The 16,338-nt window shown below is 45.6% G+C and overlaps 1 protein-coding gene across 1 annotated transcript in view; it reads left to right on the top strand.

Annotated features, from left to right (window-relative positions):
• The window catches only part of LRRK1 (leucine rich repeat kinase 1), a 758,414-nt gene that overhangs the window by 636,267 nt on the left and 105,809 nt on the right, over positions 1-16,338 (top strand). The window contains exons 27-28 of the mRNA XM_086958057.1: positions 1,273-1,550; positions 5,811-6,005. Of these exons, the coding sequence (XP_086814183.1) occupies positions 1,273-1,550; positions 5,811-6,005 (473 nt within the window). The remainder of the gene's footprint in view (positions 1-1,272; positions 1,551-5,810; positions 6,006-16,338) is intronic.

Genomic DNA, 16,338 nt, shown 5'->3' with positions numbered 1-16,338 from the left:
TTGTGACAACTATTGGTTTAATCTCGCTGGCTGTACTTAAAATTGAGTAAAATACTGCAGGGGACCAGCGTAGCAGATGAAAAGACACTGGTAATCCATGATGTTAACATTAAAATAATAGTAAAAGGCTGATAAGCATGTGCTAGCCAGGGAGGGTCTACTCTAATAGTGCCTGGCAGAAGTGAGTTGTGTTAATCTCCCTAGACTATGTGCTTCAGTGATGTTTAATATCCAGGTGCTTTAGTTGTAGGAGTCTGCCTCCTTTGTTTCTCTGCTGAATTTGCCGAGGGTCACTGAAGAAATCTGCATGTTATGTAGACGACTTATGTTCCTTAGGCAGTGTTCCCTACCAGTGTTCACCAGGCCTCTGTTGTCTACACGTACTTCCTAAATATACTTGCGCACCACCTGGTCTACCTGCAATAATTCAGCTTTCACTGACAACTTCAACTCTTGAGATACTGCAACACAGACAGGCCAACACACCGACCAAGGCACCTACACAGAGGTGTACGCACAGACACTGCCGACAAGTACATGCACACTAACACACCTCAGATCACTCGCACAGGTAGTTAAAGCATTCTGCTATCCTTCTAGACAGACCACTCATCACCTCACTCTCTCCTTCGAAGGATGTTGTTGGTACCATTATCCTACCATTCAGACTCATATTGTCATCATCCATCAATGGCCAGGAGCCATTGGATCTTTTTGTTGTCAACCACAACATAATCGACTCCCTAGCACTTCACTCCCCTGAATTTTGTAGGAGACCTAGACCTAAAGATTAAGACGCAAGAGCATTACTGGGGAAGTCCCTCTCAAGCAAACACTCCTACTGTGCAAACTGTTCACCTTACCCTCATTCGCCTGCTACCATGCAGAGGTCAAGGATTCTTATGTCCAGACACGAGTTCATGCCCAATAGTCACTCCCACTATCTTGTCAGATATGAAGTAAGAGTCTGTGTTTGGGGGTAAATCAGTTTATTCACTTTGTGTCAGTTAAGTAACAAAAGTAGTGAAAGTCCATTTGTTTTATGTGTAGCGATTATACAATAGTATTTTGCACTCTTTCGCACAAGGGCAACAAAATTATAATGTGGACTCGAGCAAAATAATTTTGTACCATTCTATACTAATCCAACTGCAGACATTGTGTACACGAGTTCAGCATTTTTTTTTTACCCCTGTAAAGTCTTTGCTGCATGATTGCAAGATAGGGAAAAAAATCGGTTGTAATTTGTTTCTTAATTGTACTTTTGCACAGGCTCTCTATTTATGCCACTTGGGCATATGCTGACCCAGCGAGCAGCATACCAGATCGCAGCTGGCCTCGCTTACCTGCATAAGAAGAACATCATATTCTGCGACCTGAAATCGGACAACATTCTGGTGTGGTCTCTGGACGTCAGGGAGTATGTGAATGTCAAGCTCTCCGACTATGGCATATCCCGCCAGTCTTTTCACGAGGGAGCCCTTGGAGTGGAGGGGACTCCTGGATATCAGGCTCCTGAGATCAAGCCCCGAGTAGTTTATGATGAAAAGGTAACAATGCAAATGGTCTTTTTACGTGCATTTGTTCTGCAAAGTTTGTGCTTAGAAGGGTATTATATGCTTTTTATACTTCACGCAAATGTTTATTCCCTGTGTATTATATTTCATTTTTTTTACAGTAGTAAACCTTAGATTTTTGGATATGACTAACTTTTCCACTGCTTCAGAGGTGGGGATTTATTATATTGCATGTGGTAATCTCCTGAATACAGTATGGCTTTCAGTAAATGGACCTACCACTTATGGTATATTTACTTTTCTTAACTTCGGTAAGTATAATTTGAGTTACGAATGATAAATATATATTTACCTTGTAATGTAGTGGTGGGCGATGTAGGGCATCCAGTGTTATCGTAGGTCAGTACTGGTGAACGTTATACAGTGACCTGCAACCAGAAACAGATATCCATCCGCTACGTTTCCTGATCTAAGGTCCTCATATGAATTAAAACAAGCCCTGCCACATCATCCCAGGCGCAAGTGCAGGAGCGCAGACTTCCTCTGGCTTATAGTGTATCCTCTTGAAAACAAAAGATGCAGTGCTTGCTTTCCCCTGGGTGATATCGGCCCCTCCTCTGCACATTAGGCCTAGAGTGCTGTCTCCTCGGGCACATTTGGATACCCCTACAGTTTAAAAGCAATTTTGGGTCCTTTTATTGGGATCATTTGGAGTGGGTTTCCTCCTACACTGAGACATTCCCCATTTTTTCCTTCTCCACCGAGTCATTGCCCCTTGCTACCACCTGCAGCATTTGAACTTTCAGTACCTGTACCCCCAACACTTGGAAAAGTCCAGCTGTAAAAGCCTCCAAATTCCATCCAGTTCCTATCCTCCAGTGGAATGGCCCAAGTTGTTTATGAGGATATCTAAGCTAAATTTGTCATCAGTACAAGAAGACTCAAATGACCAGCATCAGTAACCTAACAGTAAGTCTGTCTTGAAATATGATGGACTTCAACCACATGCTGTATTTACTTTCATAAAGAAAAACACAGACACCCTAAAGGGAAACAAAACACTAAAAACGCCTAGCTGACTCCCACCTATCCATAAATGTAGTTAATTTATTATAAGGTAATTTGAAAATACAAATTAAATGTGAGGTCAAAGTGTATTTTGGGAGAGGTGTTGGGGTTCCTTCTATGGCTTGTAATTGCAACTCTATGATAGATTTGTTTCCCAAAACCTAAATACATTGTTTAACAGCATTCTGTAAATCAATTACCTAGATTTCTTTCACATATGGATGTGTTTTAAATTGTCCCATGAATCGTGAAACCCCTTGCTTTCTATTTTTTACTGTATCATACTCCACTTTGAAAACCGTGTCAAATACCATCTATCAGACAGAAGTACTTGTTTAATGTTGGATGTTTAAATACTTGCATTCGATTTTCTAACCTTTCACAAATATTGCATTGCTTGTTTTGAGTGAGCGGCTCGTGCGGGTATGGCACTGTGAGGTAGAGATGCTGCGAGTGCTTTTACAGGAGCCCCTGTGACATTGCGCCTCTTCAAAATTTATCTTGGGTCTGGTGTAATGCTTCTAGCCCCTATTCCTGTCTTCTCGCACCCTATGCATCCTTAAATGTCCCATGTACTGCCGGGGTTGACACTCCTATTACCTCTGCCCTCCAGTGACACTTTACCTGTCACAGGTGGTGGTGGTGGATGTAGTGGTGGTGGTGGACATGGTGGTGGACGTGGTGGTGGTGGTGGACATGGTGGTGGTGGTGGTGGACCATTGTGGTGGACATGGTGGTGGTTGACGTGGTGGACATGGTGGTGGTGGACGTGGTGATGGTGGTGGAAGTGGTGGTGGTGGACATGGTTGTGGTGGTGGAAGTGGTGGTGGTGGTGGATGTGGTGGTGATGGATGTGGTGGTGATGGATGTGGTGGTGGTGGATGTGGTGGTGGACGTGGTGGTGATGGATGTGGTGGTGGTGGATGTGGTGGTGGACGTGGTGGTGGTGGTGGACGTGGTGGTGGTGGTGGACGTGGTGGTGGTGATGGTGGACGTGGTGGTTGTTGACATGGTGGTGGACGTGGTGGTGGAAGTGGTGGTGGTGGACGTAGTGGTGGTGGACATGGTTGTGGTGTTGGACGTGGTGGATGTTGGGGTGGACATGGTGGTGGATGTGGTGGTGGGGGACGTGGTGGTGGTGTTGGTGGTGGACATGGTGGTGGATGTGGTGGTGGAGGATGTGGTGGTGGTGGAGGACATGGTGGTGGTGGATGTGGATGTGGTGGTGGACGTGATGGTGGATGTGGTGGTGGAGGACGTGGTGGTGGTGGAGGACATGGTGGTGGTGGATGTGGATGTGGTGGTGGTGGTGGACATGGTGGTGGATGTGGCGGTGGAGGACATGGTGGTGGTGGATGTGGACGTGGTGGTGGATGTGGACGTGGTGGTGGACGTGGTGGTGGTGGTGGATGTGGTGGTCATGTTGGTCGTGGTAGTGGTGGACGTGGTGGTGGTGGTGGTAGAACGTGGTGGTGGTGGATGTGGTGGTGGCGGACGTGGTGGTGGCGGACGTGGTGGTGGATGTGGTTGTGGTGGTGGACTTGGTGGTGGTGGTGGACGTAATAGTGGTGTTGGTGGACGTGGAGTGGTGGACGTGGGGTGGTGGACGTGGTGGTGGACGTGGTTGTGGTGGTGGATGTGTTGGACGTGGTGGTGGACGTGGTGGTGGCGGATGTGATGGTGGACGTGGTTGTGGTGGTGGACTTGGTGGTAGTGAACTTGGTTTTGGTAGACGTGGTGGTGGTGGATGTGGTGGGTGTGGTGGACGTAATAGTGGTGTTGGTGGACGTGGGGTGGTGGACGTGGTAGTGGTGGTGGAGGACGTGGCGGTGGTGGATGTGGTGGTGGACGTGGTGGTGGACATGGTGGTGGTGGTGGATGTGGTGGTGGTGGACGTGGTGGTGGTGGACGTGGTGGTGGACCTGGTGGTGATGGACGTGGTGGTGGGGGATGGGATGGTGCTGGTGGCCGTGGTGGTGGACATGGTGAACATTGTGGTGGATGTGGTTGTGGTGGTGCTGGACATAGTGCTGGTGGCGGTGAATGTGGTGGTGGTGGATGTGGCGGTGGACGTGGTGGTGGTGAACATGGTGGTGGTGGACGTGTTGGTGGTGGTGGTGGACATGGTGGTGGACTTGTTGGACATGGTGGTGGTGGACGTGGTGGACATGGTGGTGGTGGACATGGTGGACTTGGTGGTGGTGGACGTGGTGGTGGAGGTGGTGGATGTGATGGTGGTGGTGGACATGGTGGTGGATGACTATTGGGTAGGAGTGTGCTGGCAGAATGCGGAAGGAGAGGAGGATCTCGAAGGGAGCACATGGGAGAGCAGAAAGAGGCCGAATATTAGAAACTAGCCACGGCATCGCTCTGGTTGATGTTTGGGAGGCAGGAGGGGTGTTTGTGCAGAAAGGCATTACGGCGCTCTAGTAAATAAATAAAACAAGCACGGTACGTAAAAGTGAAAGCGACCGCGTTTGAAGGTGAAAGTGTACGCTGTGCTTAATGAGCCATGACAAGGGAGGAAAGCAGCGCTCGCTCCCATTGACCCTAGCCAGGGCAGAGAGAAGGCGGACATGCACCCGCCTTTGGCCAATTGCATGCGGTCTTTCTTAGAAAGACGCATGCAAGGGCCAATAGCGGGTGAAGAAAACAAAAGCACAGGCACAAGCGTGTGCTGGCTCAGGCAAGACCTAAAAAGGACTTTCAGGTGGCAGGAAGGCATCACAGAGGCTGGACTATGCTTGAGTGTTTGTCTACCATCCCTCTGAGTTAACCCTTGGGGCCACCTCAGTCTGATCTTTTTGGCTTACTAAATCTTCCAGGGCGCATGAGTACCCCCTAAATGGAGACAAAGCGGACAATTACAACTACGTTGGTACCCTCCTCAAGGCTTCTGCTTCCAGATACTCACTGGTTACTTCTAATTGTCTTTGTACAATTTGTTGAATATTCTTGTTATGAAAGTGTAGAGTAAAATCAGGTACTTGATTTGGCCAGGTCCTTCTTAGGAGATGTGCATGGCATTTTATAAAAGCATATGGGGGTCCTTCTTTGTGAGTACCGGCTCATAAGTCAGAATTTTGAAAGACTCCATCCAATCTTCTTGAATATTTTGGTTGGATAAATCAAAATGTTGAAGAAATATATGGCCTAGCGTTTATTCTAAAATGCATGTGTGACCAATCAAGGCTATTACTGTATGTCATGCATTTTATCGTATAGGTGGACATGTTCTCCTACGGTATGGTCTTGTATGAACTGCTGTCTGGGCAGCGGCCAGCACTGGGTCATCATCAGCTTCAGATTGCCAAGAAATTGTCCAAAGGTATCCGTCCAATACTGGGACGACCAGAGGAAGTACAGTTCCTCCGACTGCAAACTTTGATGATGGAGTGTTGGGATACCAAACCTGAAAAGGTAACTCACTATTTTGCAAGACTGTGTACTGTTATCAGTAAATTAGGTTGCCTACAGCAAAAAAAAAGTGGCCTAAAATGCATGCTTACATCATATAATTCATGCCACCAGCTGTCTATTTGAGGATCAATGCTCATGAGCACCCAGGGCCCAATGTTGTTCTATGTCTAAAGCACTAATTGAAGATTAGTTAAATTATGTTTTTTCATTATGTTTTTTTTTGTTGACTAGTTTGCAGTTTACCAGATATTGGCTCCAACAGCGTAGATAAGTGTAGATAAGTGCTCCACTGGAGTCTTTGATAATTTTTATGAAGACCTCTTATTTACATTGTATAGAAATGGAAGGACTTGGATCTGGAGATATTAATGGAAACAAGCTACTAATAGGTTATGATTATGCTGTATAGTTTATTTTTGTTGATCCTATTTCTCAACTATTTCCCTCTCAGCTGCTTTCTCAGGCACCATACTTGCTCTTTTTTGGCAGATGTATCTTTCTCTAGCATAAAAAGGACCAAAGGTCAAAGAAAGTAGACCATGTCTTGTTCATAGTTTATCTTTATGCCAGTCACTGCATAGCTGACTACCCAGTTTATAATAAAATGCCATATAGAAAGCTAAGAGATAGAGAACAGAATTACAGATCACACTGATAGTTCTGATGAAAAACGTCAAGAATTTTGTGGTCAATATCAATATGTTCGAGGCATATGGGCTACTGACCACACACTAGTGCATAGATCACCACTCGGTGGTTGGCCCCGATGATTACACTTTGTTGTTGTCTTGGAAGAGTCTATGTTTGCTAGGTGACTCCTCCTGTAGATCATAGTGCGCATGGGCATCGACTCCATCTTCAGATTTTTTTTTCCCACCATCGGGCTCGGATGTGTTTATCGTTCAGTCCCATTATCGATCTCCTTTCGACTTCCAGTCCTACATCATACCATCGGTATTGTTTTCGATAGTAATTCCAGTTACCCGCGTAGAAGAAAGGCTTGCGCTTCTCGATTCCTTAGTTCGTCGGGGCCGTCGGGCCCAACTGCGCCATTGGGCCTTTGACTCATGGAAAGAGTCAACCGTCACCTAACCACACACATTGAATCAGCGAACACCCTTCATCCTTCCCAGTCAGGTTTTCGGGCGGGATTCTCTACGGAGTCCACCCTTCTGGGAGTCACGGAGACAGTCAGACGCCAGGTAGATAGAGGGGAGACGGTGGCACTCATCCTTTTGGATTTGAGTGTCGCTTTTGACACCGTCTCCCACACCATCCTTCTTTCTGCCTTGAAGTCTGTTGGGATCTGTGGCTCCGCACTTGCTTGGATCTCCAATTTTCTTTCTGATCGCACTTTCCAGGTCTTCTCCCCCTCTTCGGTGTCCACTGTTCATAATTCCCCCTATGGTGTCCCCCAAGGTTCTATTCTCAGTCCTTTGTTCTTCAACCTTTATGTTAGACCCCTTGCTTTTCTTGCCGAACAGTCTGGACTATCTATTTTTTCGTATGCTGATGACACTCAAATCATTTTCTCTCTTTCTTCTAATCAGCACTCCCCCTCTTCTTCTCTTCGTTCTGGGCTTACTGACATCGCCAATTGTATGCTGACTAACAAACTGAAGCTGAATGGCGACAAAACGGAGCTGCTCCTGTTCGGGCCGGACTCCGCTCTCTGGGGCCCGCAACATTGGCCTCAGCAAATGGGACCATTGCCGGTCCCAGCAACAACAGCGCGCAATCTCGGGGTCCTCTTTGACAATCAGCTATCCATGAGGCAACATGTGGTTAAAGTCTCAGCCACCTGTACTACCATCATCAGGTGGCTGAGGAAGATCACATGGATGCTTCCCCCAGACACCCAGAAGTCAGTGGTCCAGGCCTTAGTGACATCGCGGCTGGACTACGGTAATGTACTTCTTCTGGGTGCCTGCAAGGAGGTCACCCGTAAGCTTCAAGTGGTCCAGAACATGGCTGCCCGTTTACTCTGCAATCTGCCTAGAACCACTTCAGTCTCCTCTTCCCTGCGCAGCCTGCATTGGCTGCGCATAGAATCTAGGTCCAAATTCAAAGCTCTATGCTTTATGCACCGTATCAAAGTTGGAAAATCCCTTCACTATCTATCCACTTTAGTCCATCAATATTGTCCCTCCCGCACTCTTAGATCCTCCACTCAATGCAGATTCTCTGTCCCCCGTTTCAAGCGTACTAGAGTTGGTGGGCGCTCTTTTTCCTACTTGGCGCCCTCGCTCTGGAACTCGCTTCCCATCCCTCTGCGGTCTGAAACATGTTATCTTAAGTTCCGCAAAGGAGTGAAAACCTGGCTGTTTTCTTTGTAACCTGTTCCTTGCACTTCTGTTTGCCCTCTTTTACTTCTGTCCTCCTAGCGCCGGGAAACCCACGGGTAGCTGCGCGCTTAATAAACTCATATATAATAATAATAATAATAAAGAACACCCTTCAAGAAGTGCCCTCAGTGTGGACACAAATTTCCCCACACTGATCTTCATGAGGTTTGCAATCTGTGCTTGAACCCGGAGCACGAGAGTCGAGATTGCCTGGCCTGCGCTTCGTTCTGGTCCAAGAAAACCATCAGGGACCGCCGAGCTCAAAGAGTCATGGCGCAGTCCTCTTCATCAACACCATACCTCATCATAGACGAGGCTCCAATCGATCTAGAGTCCGATGAACAGCAGGACGACATCTTTTCCAAAGCAGAGGATTCAGCTTCCGGAGCCGAGGGACAATCGGAAGACAACGATCTTCTTCCAGCTGGTCAACAGGTCGTGAGTGCAAGCGCCAACCCTGCTCACACCCCCATACTGGGACAGGCTTCGGTTGCACCTCCAGGTCCAGGTGCACACCGACCAAAGCCTTCCGACGCCCTGCCTTCTGGCTCGACAACGAAGAATCCAAAAAAGCCTCCAGTTGACTCGGGCTCGACTCAGTCTGTCGGTCCCGACAAGCAGAAGGTCCTCAAATCAAAACGAACTCCGGGACCGAAGCAGCCCTTGGTACTGAAACCGGTCGAGCCAAAAACAAGCTCGGCACTGAAGCGATTCCCAGGTCTATCGAACCGAAGACAACTCCGGTTCCGAAGAAAGTCGACCCAAAGCCCACCTCGGCACCGAAACACACTTCGGCTCCAAAGGTCGATGATCCCAAACGCGCTTCGGGACCTTTAATTCTGGATCCAAAAAGCTCTGATCCAAAAAAGAAACATGGCAACAAGTCTATGGAACCGAAACCAAGATCTGCTCCAAAGACCGCAATAGACACTGTAAAACCTTCTAAGCAATTCGGTTCCAAGCAAGACAAATCGGCATTGAAAAAGGATATTTCCGCAGAAGAGCTTTTTCGCCCAGATGCAAAACAAAAGACTCTTTGTATTCATCCAAAGACTGGACATATAATTACAGTGCCTGTAAAGAGGAAAATGGACTCTCCCAAGCCATCTCCAGTTCCTCTTAAAAAACATGCTCAAACTTCCCCATTAGAATTCCTTCACCATTGCTAGAGATACCAATAGACATTTCTCCTGCACACTCACCATCCATCTCACATAGCCCTACACCAGAGGACGATGACGATGAAGACAATTATTCACATGGGGTAGAAAGTGAGCAACACAAAGATTACATAAATGACGCAAACAATATTCCTAGGCCATCAGATGGTCCCTGGGAAGATTATAATGCGCCAGATGCACCAGATCTGCCACAAGATGAAGCATACCCTTCTAGACCATTTCTTCCAGATGACACTATTGGGTTTACACAGCTCATTCATAGAGCAGCCACTTTTCATGGAGTGGACTTACATACAGATCCAGTGAAAGAAGACTTCCTCATGGATACCTTACTATCATCACATAAAACCACAACCACATTACCTATACTTAATGGAGTCGTAAAACATGCACCAGAGGTATTCAAAGACCCCGTCAGAGCCAGGGTAATTAACTCCAGACTAGAAAAGAAGTATAAAGCGGCTCCAACTGACCCAGCATACATCAAAGGTCAGCTGCAATTAGACTCATAGGTAGTCTCAAATGCGAGGAAAAGAGCTAACTCGCAGACAACAGGGGATGCTCCACCCTCTGATAAGGAGTACAAACTTTTAGATGCTTCAGGAAAACGCACCATCCCCCAAGCAGCCAATGTCTAGAGAATTGCTAACACTCAAACTTTGTTAGCAAGATATGATGAAGCTCATTATGGTGAGCTAGAAACTCTTATGCAACATTTACCAGAACAATATAAAGCCAGGGCTTCTGATTTAATACAAGAAGGCAAGGTCATTACCAATACCTCAATACGCTGTGCGTTGGATGCTGCTGACACAGCCTCTAGAGCAATAAATACAGGAGTACTATTACGAAGAAATGCCTTGTGACGCATCTCTGGGTTCAAGCCAGAAGTACAGGCCAGTATCCTAAATCAACCTTTTGACCAGCAACATCTTTTTGGTCCAACAGTTGATAATGCACTAGAGAAAATGAAAAAAGATACTGATTCGGCAAAATCCATGGGAGCGTTCTTTCGTCGCTCTTCTTACAGGGGCGCCTCTAAAGTTTTTCAAACTGACAACACTTCTTCTTCTTATAAAGCGCCCACCCAAACCTCACCCAGTAGATGTTATTACAGAGGAGTATATAGAGGTAACAACAGTAAAGGTAGAGGCAGAGTCAACAACAACTGCAATGCCTCTACTCCCAAACAGTGACTTTCCTCCCATCCCCCCAGACCATTCCACTCCTGTAGGGGGGAGATTACAACAGTTACTACCTGTCTGGAACTCCATCACCACAGACAGGTGAGTAAGACAAATAGTTCAGTCAGGTTATTACCTGGAGCTCACTTCCACTCCTCCAACAATACCACCCAGACAACATCCCATGTCACAGGAGCATCTCACACTCCTAAAACAAAAGGTTGCATCTCTACTACAAAAGAATGCAATAGAACCGTCCCAAAACACCATCAAAACACAGGAGTTTACTCCCTATACTTTCTCATACCCAAAAAGGACAGTTCCCTCAGACCTATACTAGATCTAAAGCCCCTAAACCTTTACATATAGTCCGACCACTTCCATATGGTCACATCAAGCAGGTTCTGCCTCTGTTAAAACAAGGAGACTTCCTTGCCACATTAGATCTCAAGGACGCCTACTTCCACATTCCTACCCATCAAGCTCACAGAAAGTACCTTGGGTTCATACTAGACGGTCAACATTACCAGTTCAAAGTACTCCCTTTCGGAGTAACTACAGAACCTTGAGTTTTCACAAAGTGTCTAGCAGTAGTAGCAACACACTTAAGGAAGGACAACATTCATGTCTTTCCATACCTAGACTGGTTAATAAAATCCAAGTCATACCACCAATGTGTACAGCACACGCATCAGACTATCTGCCTGTTACACAAGCTAGGATTCACAGTAAAACAAAAAAGTCACGTCTCCAACCATCCCTGTCTCAACAGTATCTGGGTGTCACAATAGATACCTCCAAAGCAATTGCATCCCCTAATCCAACAAGGGTATAAAGTATGCAAACTCTTATACAAAAATTCCAGCTGAAACACTCACTGCCAGCTCGAGTGTTCATGCAATTAATCCGAATGATGGGATCTTGCATTTTCATAGTGCCACACGCAAGACTCCAAATGCGCCCCATACAAGAGCGCTTAGCAAGTCCGTGGAATCAGGCTCAACAACAAATAACAGATCTGGTGGTGGTGGACGACTGGGCACATTGCTCTCTGCAGTGGTGGAACACCAAAAACCTTTCCGAGGGCCGACCCTTCATAGAGCCTGTTCCACAAGTGGTGCTAACCACAGACACATCTCTCACAGGATGGGGAGCACATTCGGAACACCACTCAGTACAGGGCACATGGACACTGCAACAAAAACTACTTCACATAAATCATCTGGAGTTGATAGCAATTTTTCTAGCTCGAAAATAGTTTCAACATTACCTATCACGCAAGGCTGTACTAGTCCGTACCGACAATCTGACCGCCATGTATTACATCCAAAAACATGGAGGAACGCACTCCTTACAGCTCCCCCGGCTTGCGCAGAGCATATGGAGGTGGGCCATTCCTCCAAAAATCTTTCTGTTAGCAGAACATCTACCAGGAGTTCATAATCAAGTTGCAGATCTGTTAAGTCGTCAAAGACAACAGATACATGAATGGGAACTTCATCCTCAAATTCTTTAACCTTTCTTTCACAAGTGGGGCCAACCAGAGATAGATCTGTTCGCCACACACCGCAACTCCAAATGCCCAAGCTTCGCCGCCAGATATCAACACCCATTGTCCAAAAGCAATGCGATATGGATGAGTTGGTCATACAAATTTGCGTACTTTTCCACCTCGCCCACTAATTCCGTTAGTGGTACGCAAGTTACAGCAACATTCCCTCACATTGATTCTCATAGCACCAACATGGGACAGACAACTGTGGTACACCACACTACTAGAACTCTCAGTAGTACCACATCAAAAATTAAAACTCTCTCCACATCTACTGACACAGAACCATGGAGAGATCATGCATCCAGAACCAATGCAGCTCAACCTAGCGATTTAGCTCCTGAGGTCTTAAAATTTGGATACCTCAATCTTCCGCCTAATTGCATGAATGTCATGAAAGAAGCAAGACGCCCCACCATTAGCGCATGCTATGCAGCCAAGTGGAAAAGGTTGGTTGTGTATTGTACAAATAACAACATTAACCCATTATTATATGTTAACTGCTCCATCTACAAAGATGTAGTTTAGCGTACTCTTCAATCAAGTTACATCTTGCTGCTATAGCAGCCTACCTTCAAAACAGACAACATTTGTCATTATTTAGAGTGCCTGCCATCGAAGCGTTTATGGAAGGACTCAAAAGAATAATTCCTCCCAGGATACCACCCTCCTCCCCGGTATGGAATTTAAATATTGTTCTCACTAGACCTATGGGTCCTCCATTTGAACCCTTGCTTAAGTGTGAATTGCAGTTCCTTACATGGAAAGTCGCTTTTTTAGTTGCTATTACCTCACTCAGAAGAGTAAGTGAGATCCAGGCATTAACAATTCAAGAACCATTTATACCACACCATCATAACAAAGTGGTTCTTAAAACAAACCCAACATTCCTTCCAAAAGTAATTTCACCGTTCCACCTCAACTAATCTATTGAGTTGCCAGTATTCTTTTCTCAACCACAAACAGTTGTGCAAAGAGCTCTACATCATTAGATGTAAAAAGAGCGCTCATTTACTACATTGATAGGACAAAACCATTTTGTAAAACAAAACAATTGTTTGTGTCCTTTTCTCTTCCACATAAAGGTAATCCCATTTCAATAACTGGGAGTGCAAGGTGGTTTGTGTAACGCATTCAAATTTGTTACCAAAAAGCGAAACACACTCTATCCATTCCCCCTAGGGCTCATTCCACCCTTAAATTAGGGACATCTTTGGCATTCCTAGGAAATATACGTCGAGATGATATCTGTAAAGTAGCTACATGGTCTACACCGCACACATTTACAAATCACTACTGTGTAGATGTGCAAGCAAAACAACAAGCTAGTGTGGGCCAGGCTGTACTCAAGACATTATTTCAAACTACTGCATCAGATACTGGTATGCAATCAATGCACTAGTCTGTGGTCTGCAGCCCATAAGCCTCGAACGGAAAATGCTGCTTACCAGTATGCCTTTGTTCTTGGCATTTAGGGCTGCAGAGCCACACACGCCCACCCGCCTCCCCGGCTACCTATATCTGTTCCAGTAATATCTTAGATAGAGGCACAAGACATGGACATCTTTTTCTGTACTCATACAACTCCATCATTTTCCCAATGGCGAAAAACAATCTGAAGATGGAGTCGATGCCCATGCGCACTACGATCTACAGGAGGAGTCACCTACCAAACAAAGACTCTTCCAAGACAACAACAAATTGTAATCATCTGGGCCCACCACCAGATGGCGATCTATGCACTAGTGTTTGGCTCTGCCGCCCTACATGCCAAGAACAGATGCATACTGGTAAGTAGCATTTTCCTTTCATTCTGTCATCTATGTATTTATTGTTGTGTACACCAATGGCTCCAGCATACACAAACTTTTTTCATCAACTTTTGGTAAATGTGCCTTCCTTTTGAAAAACACCTTCCTATCCTCTTTGAGCCTAAGGGGCATTAACCTTGACCAAGGTCTTGAGAAGGGTCCCATTCCAGAAGGATATTTTGCTAACCGCACAAGGGTCATAGTCCACCAAGACCAAGTGGCTCTTATAGTCCAATCAGTTGTCAGAATCATAACTTCTCCAAGGACCACCTCTGCATTACTGGTGTCAGCCGGGCTACTAACATTTGATATCTACCAGTGCATCAAGTATTTTCCCATGAATCTGCTTCCCCCTCCGGGCAGAAGCTACTTCTGTAAAATAATATTAATGGCCACAGATCAACCAAGCTATGACTGTATGGCAGATTTGCAGTAAAAATATAATTCACTTAATATTTCCCCAGAATGAAAGTAGATTTCCCAAAATGGCATTAATGTGTTTTCTCCTTGTGTGTGGGGAAGTGAAAAACAAAACTTCTGTGAAGGACCACCATGGTTTTTATTGCTGCCAAGTCCAGAAATTACATTTTTGTAAATGAAGTCCAGTGGGCCACCGTATACGGGATGATCCATCTAATAGTATTTTGGATGATGTCAGCAAGTGATGCTTGATAGTGGGAACACGGAGCACCGCCTGCAGATAAAAGACCAAGTGAAAATGGATACAACACAAAATATTATCCGACATCTGCCAAACTATCACAACGAGAGCCCCACCTTCTTTTTAGAAATCTCACCACCTTCAATGGTCCTCAGGGCACCATCAGACTGGAGATGAAGATGTGCAAAGAAAGAAACAGAGCTTCAGCATCTATGCACCCAGGATCTGGAGTGACCTCCCCCTATCCAATAAGACTGCCCGATCCTAATCCTGTTTAAAAAGAGCTGAAGACACACCTCTTTAAAGAACACTACAAAATCTCACATAACAGTTCTCTTCTGCCCTCAGAACCTAGCTACTGCTCGTTGACTGTATTGTTGCTTTTGACTCTGTACACAGTCTACTTCCTTTTGGCTCACTTCACACAATACAAATACGACATGTGTACAGAATGAGGTAATGTTTACAAAATGTAGCCAAGTAATTTGTTTCATGATTCAAAAACCAAAGTGCAATGCTTTATATTACTTCCTCATTGTGTTTCATGCCATGTGATTAGATGAGTTGAAAACTGGCTGAGAATGGACTAGGTGGGAAATTTATGATTACATTTGTAGTTCAGAAAATAATTCTCTCTGCAAAAACCGTCCCACCTCAACAAACGTCCAGCAGGATTACCATGTTATGGCCATAGAGGCAGGCCGTTACTGATCATTTCTTGGATGTTCTGGTGTGTTGTTGAAGACCACATTCGGTAGTAGCTTCAGAGAGCTCTTTAATTCTTTATCTCTCGATCCAGCATCCAGTGACTTGTCTGCTTCACAAGAAACCATTTGTCAACTATTGATGTTATGGCTTTCAGTGGAAGGGCTTTCCATTTAGACCTGAATGCACCATAAGTACCACTGAAAAGAAATTGTTCTGAAATGAAATGAAAAGAGATTTTGTAAAGCACGAACTGCCACTCCTAACGGAGTCTCCTGGCGCTGTAGGCAACACCAGATCAAGTGGATGAGATAAGCCTAAATTAGCTTTTGGCAGCAAGCATCTAATAGACCAAATATCCACGTCTTTAACAGTTTTCTGAACTGCCCCTCATGTTCCATGGCTCTAAGCTCTTTGGGCATGCGGTTCCATGCTTTGGCTCCCAAGACAGTCGCTGATCTTCCGCCTCTAGTGACTAACCTAAATGTTGGGACACTGTGCAGGTTAGCAGTGGTTGACCTTATTGTCCTTACAGTGGTGTAAGGCCTAAATCTTGCTGAGAGATATCCTGGGCCTAGGTGACGATGGGCTCTAAAGGTTGTCAATAGGAGTTTGAACAAGACCCTCTTACAGACCAGGAGCCAGTGAAGGGTCATCAATGCTGCTGAAGCAGACGCCCTGCGTGATCGTCCTAAAACCATCCTGGCCACTGCGTTCTGGACTACCTGTAGTCTCCTCAGGATGGTTTTGTTGGTTCCTGCAAGGAGACTATTGCAGTAGTCCAGTCTCGATGATATGAGGGCCACTGCTACAGTCTTTTTAGCCGCCAGGGGAATCAAATTAAAAAACTTTCTCAGAGTTTTTATGAACCCAAAACAGGTCAATTTCAAAACA

The sequence above is a fragment of the Lissotriton vulgaris genome, chromosome 2_1 (assembly GCF_964263255.1).
Source record: "Lissotriton vulgaris chromosome 2_1, aLisVul1.2, whole genome shotgun sequence".
NCBI lineage: Eukaryota > Metazoa > Chordata > Amphibia > Caudata > Salamandridae > Lissotriton > Lissotriton vulgaris.
The sequence above is the reverse complement of the archived record's forward strand: the minus strand, read 5'-3'. Positions and strand labels throughout refer to the sequence as shown.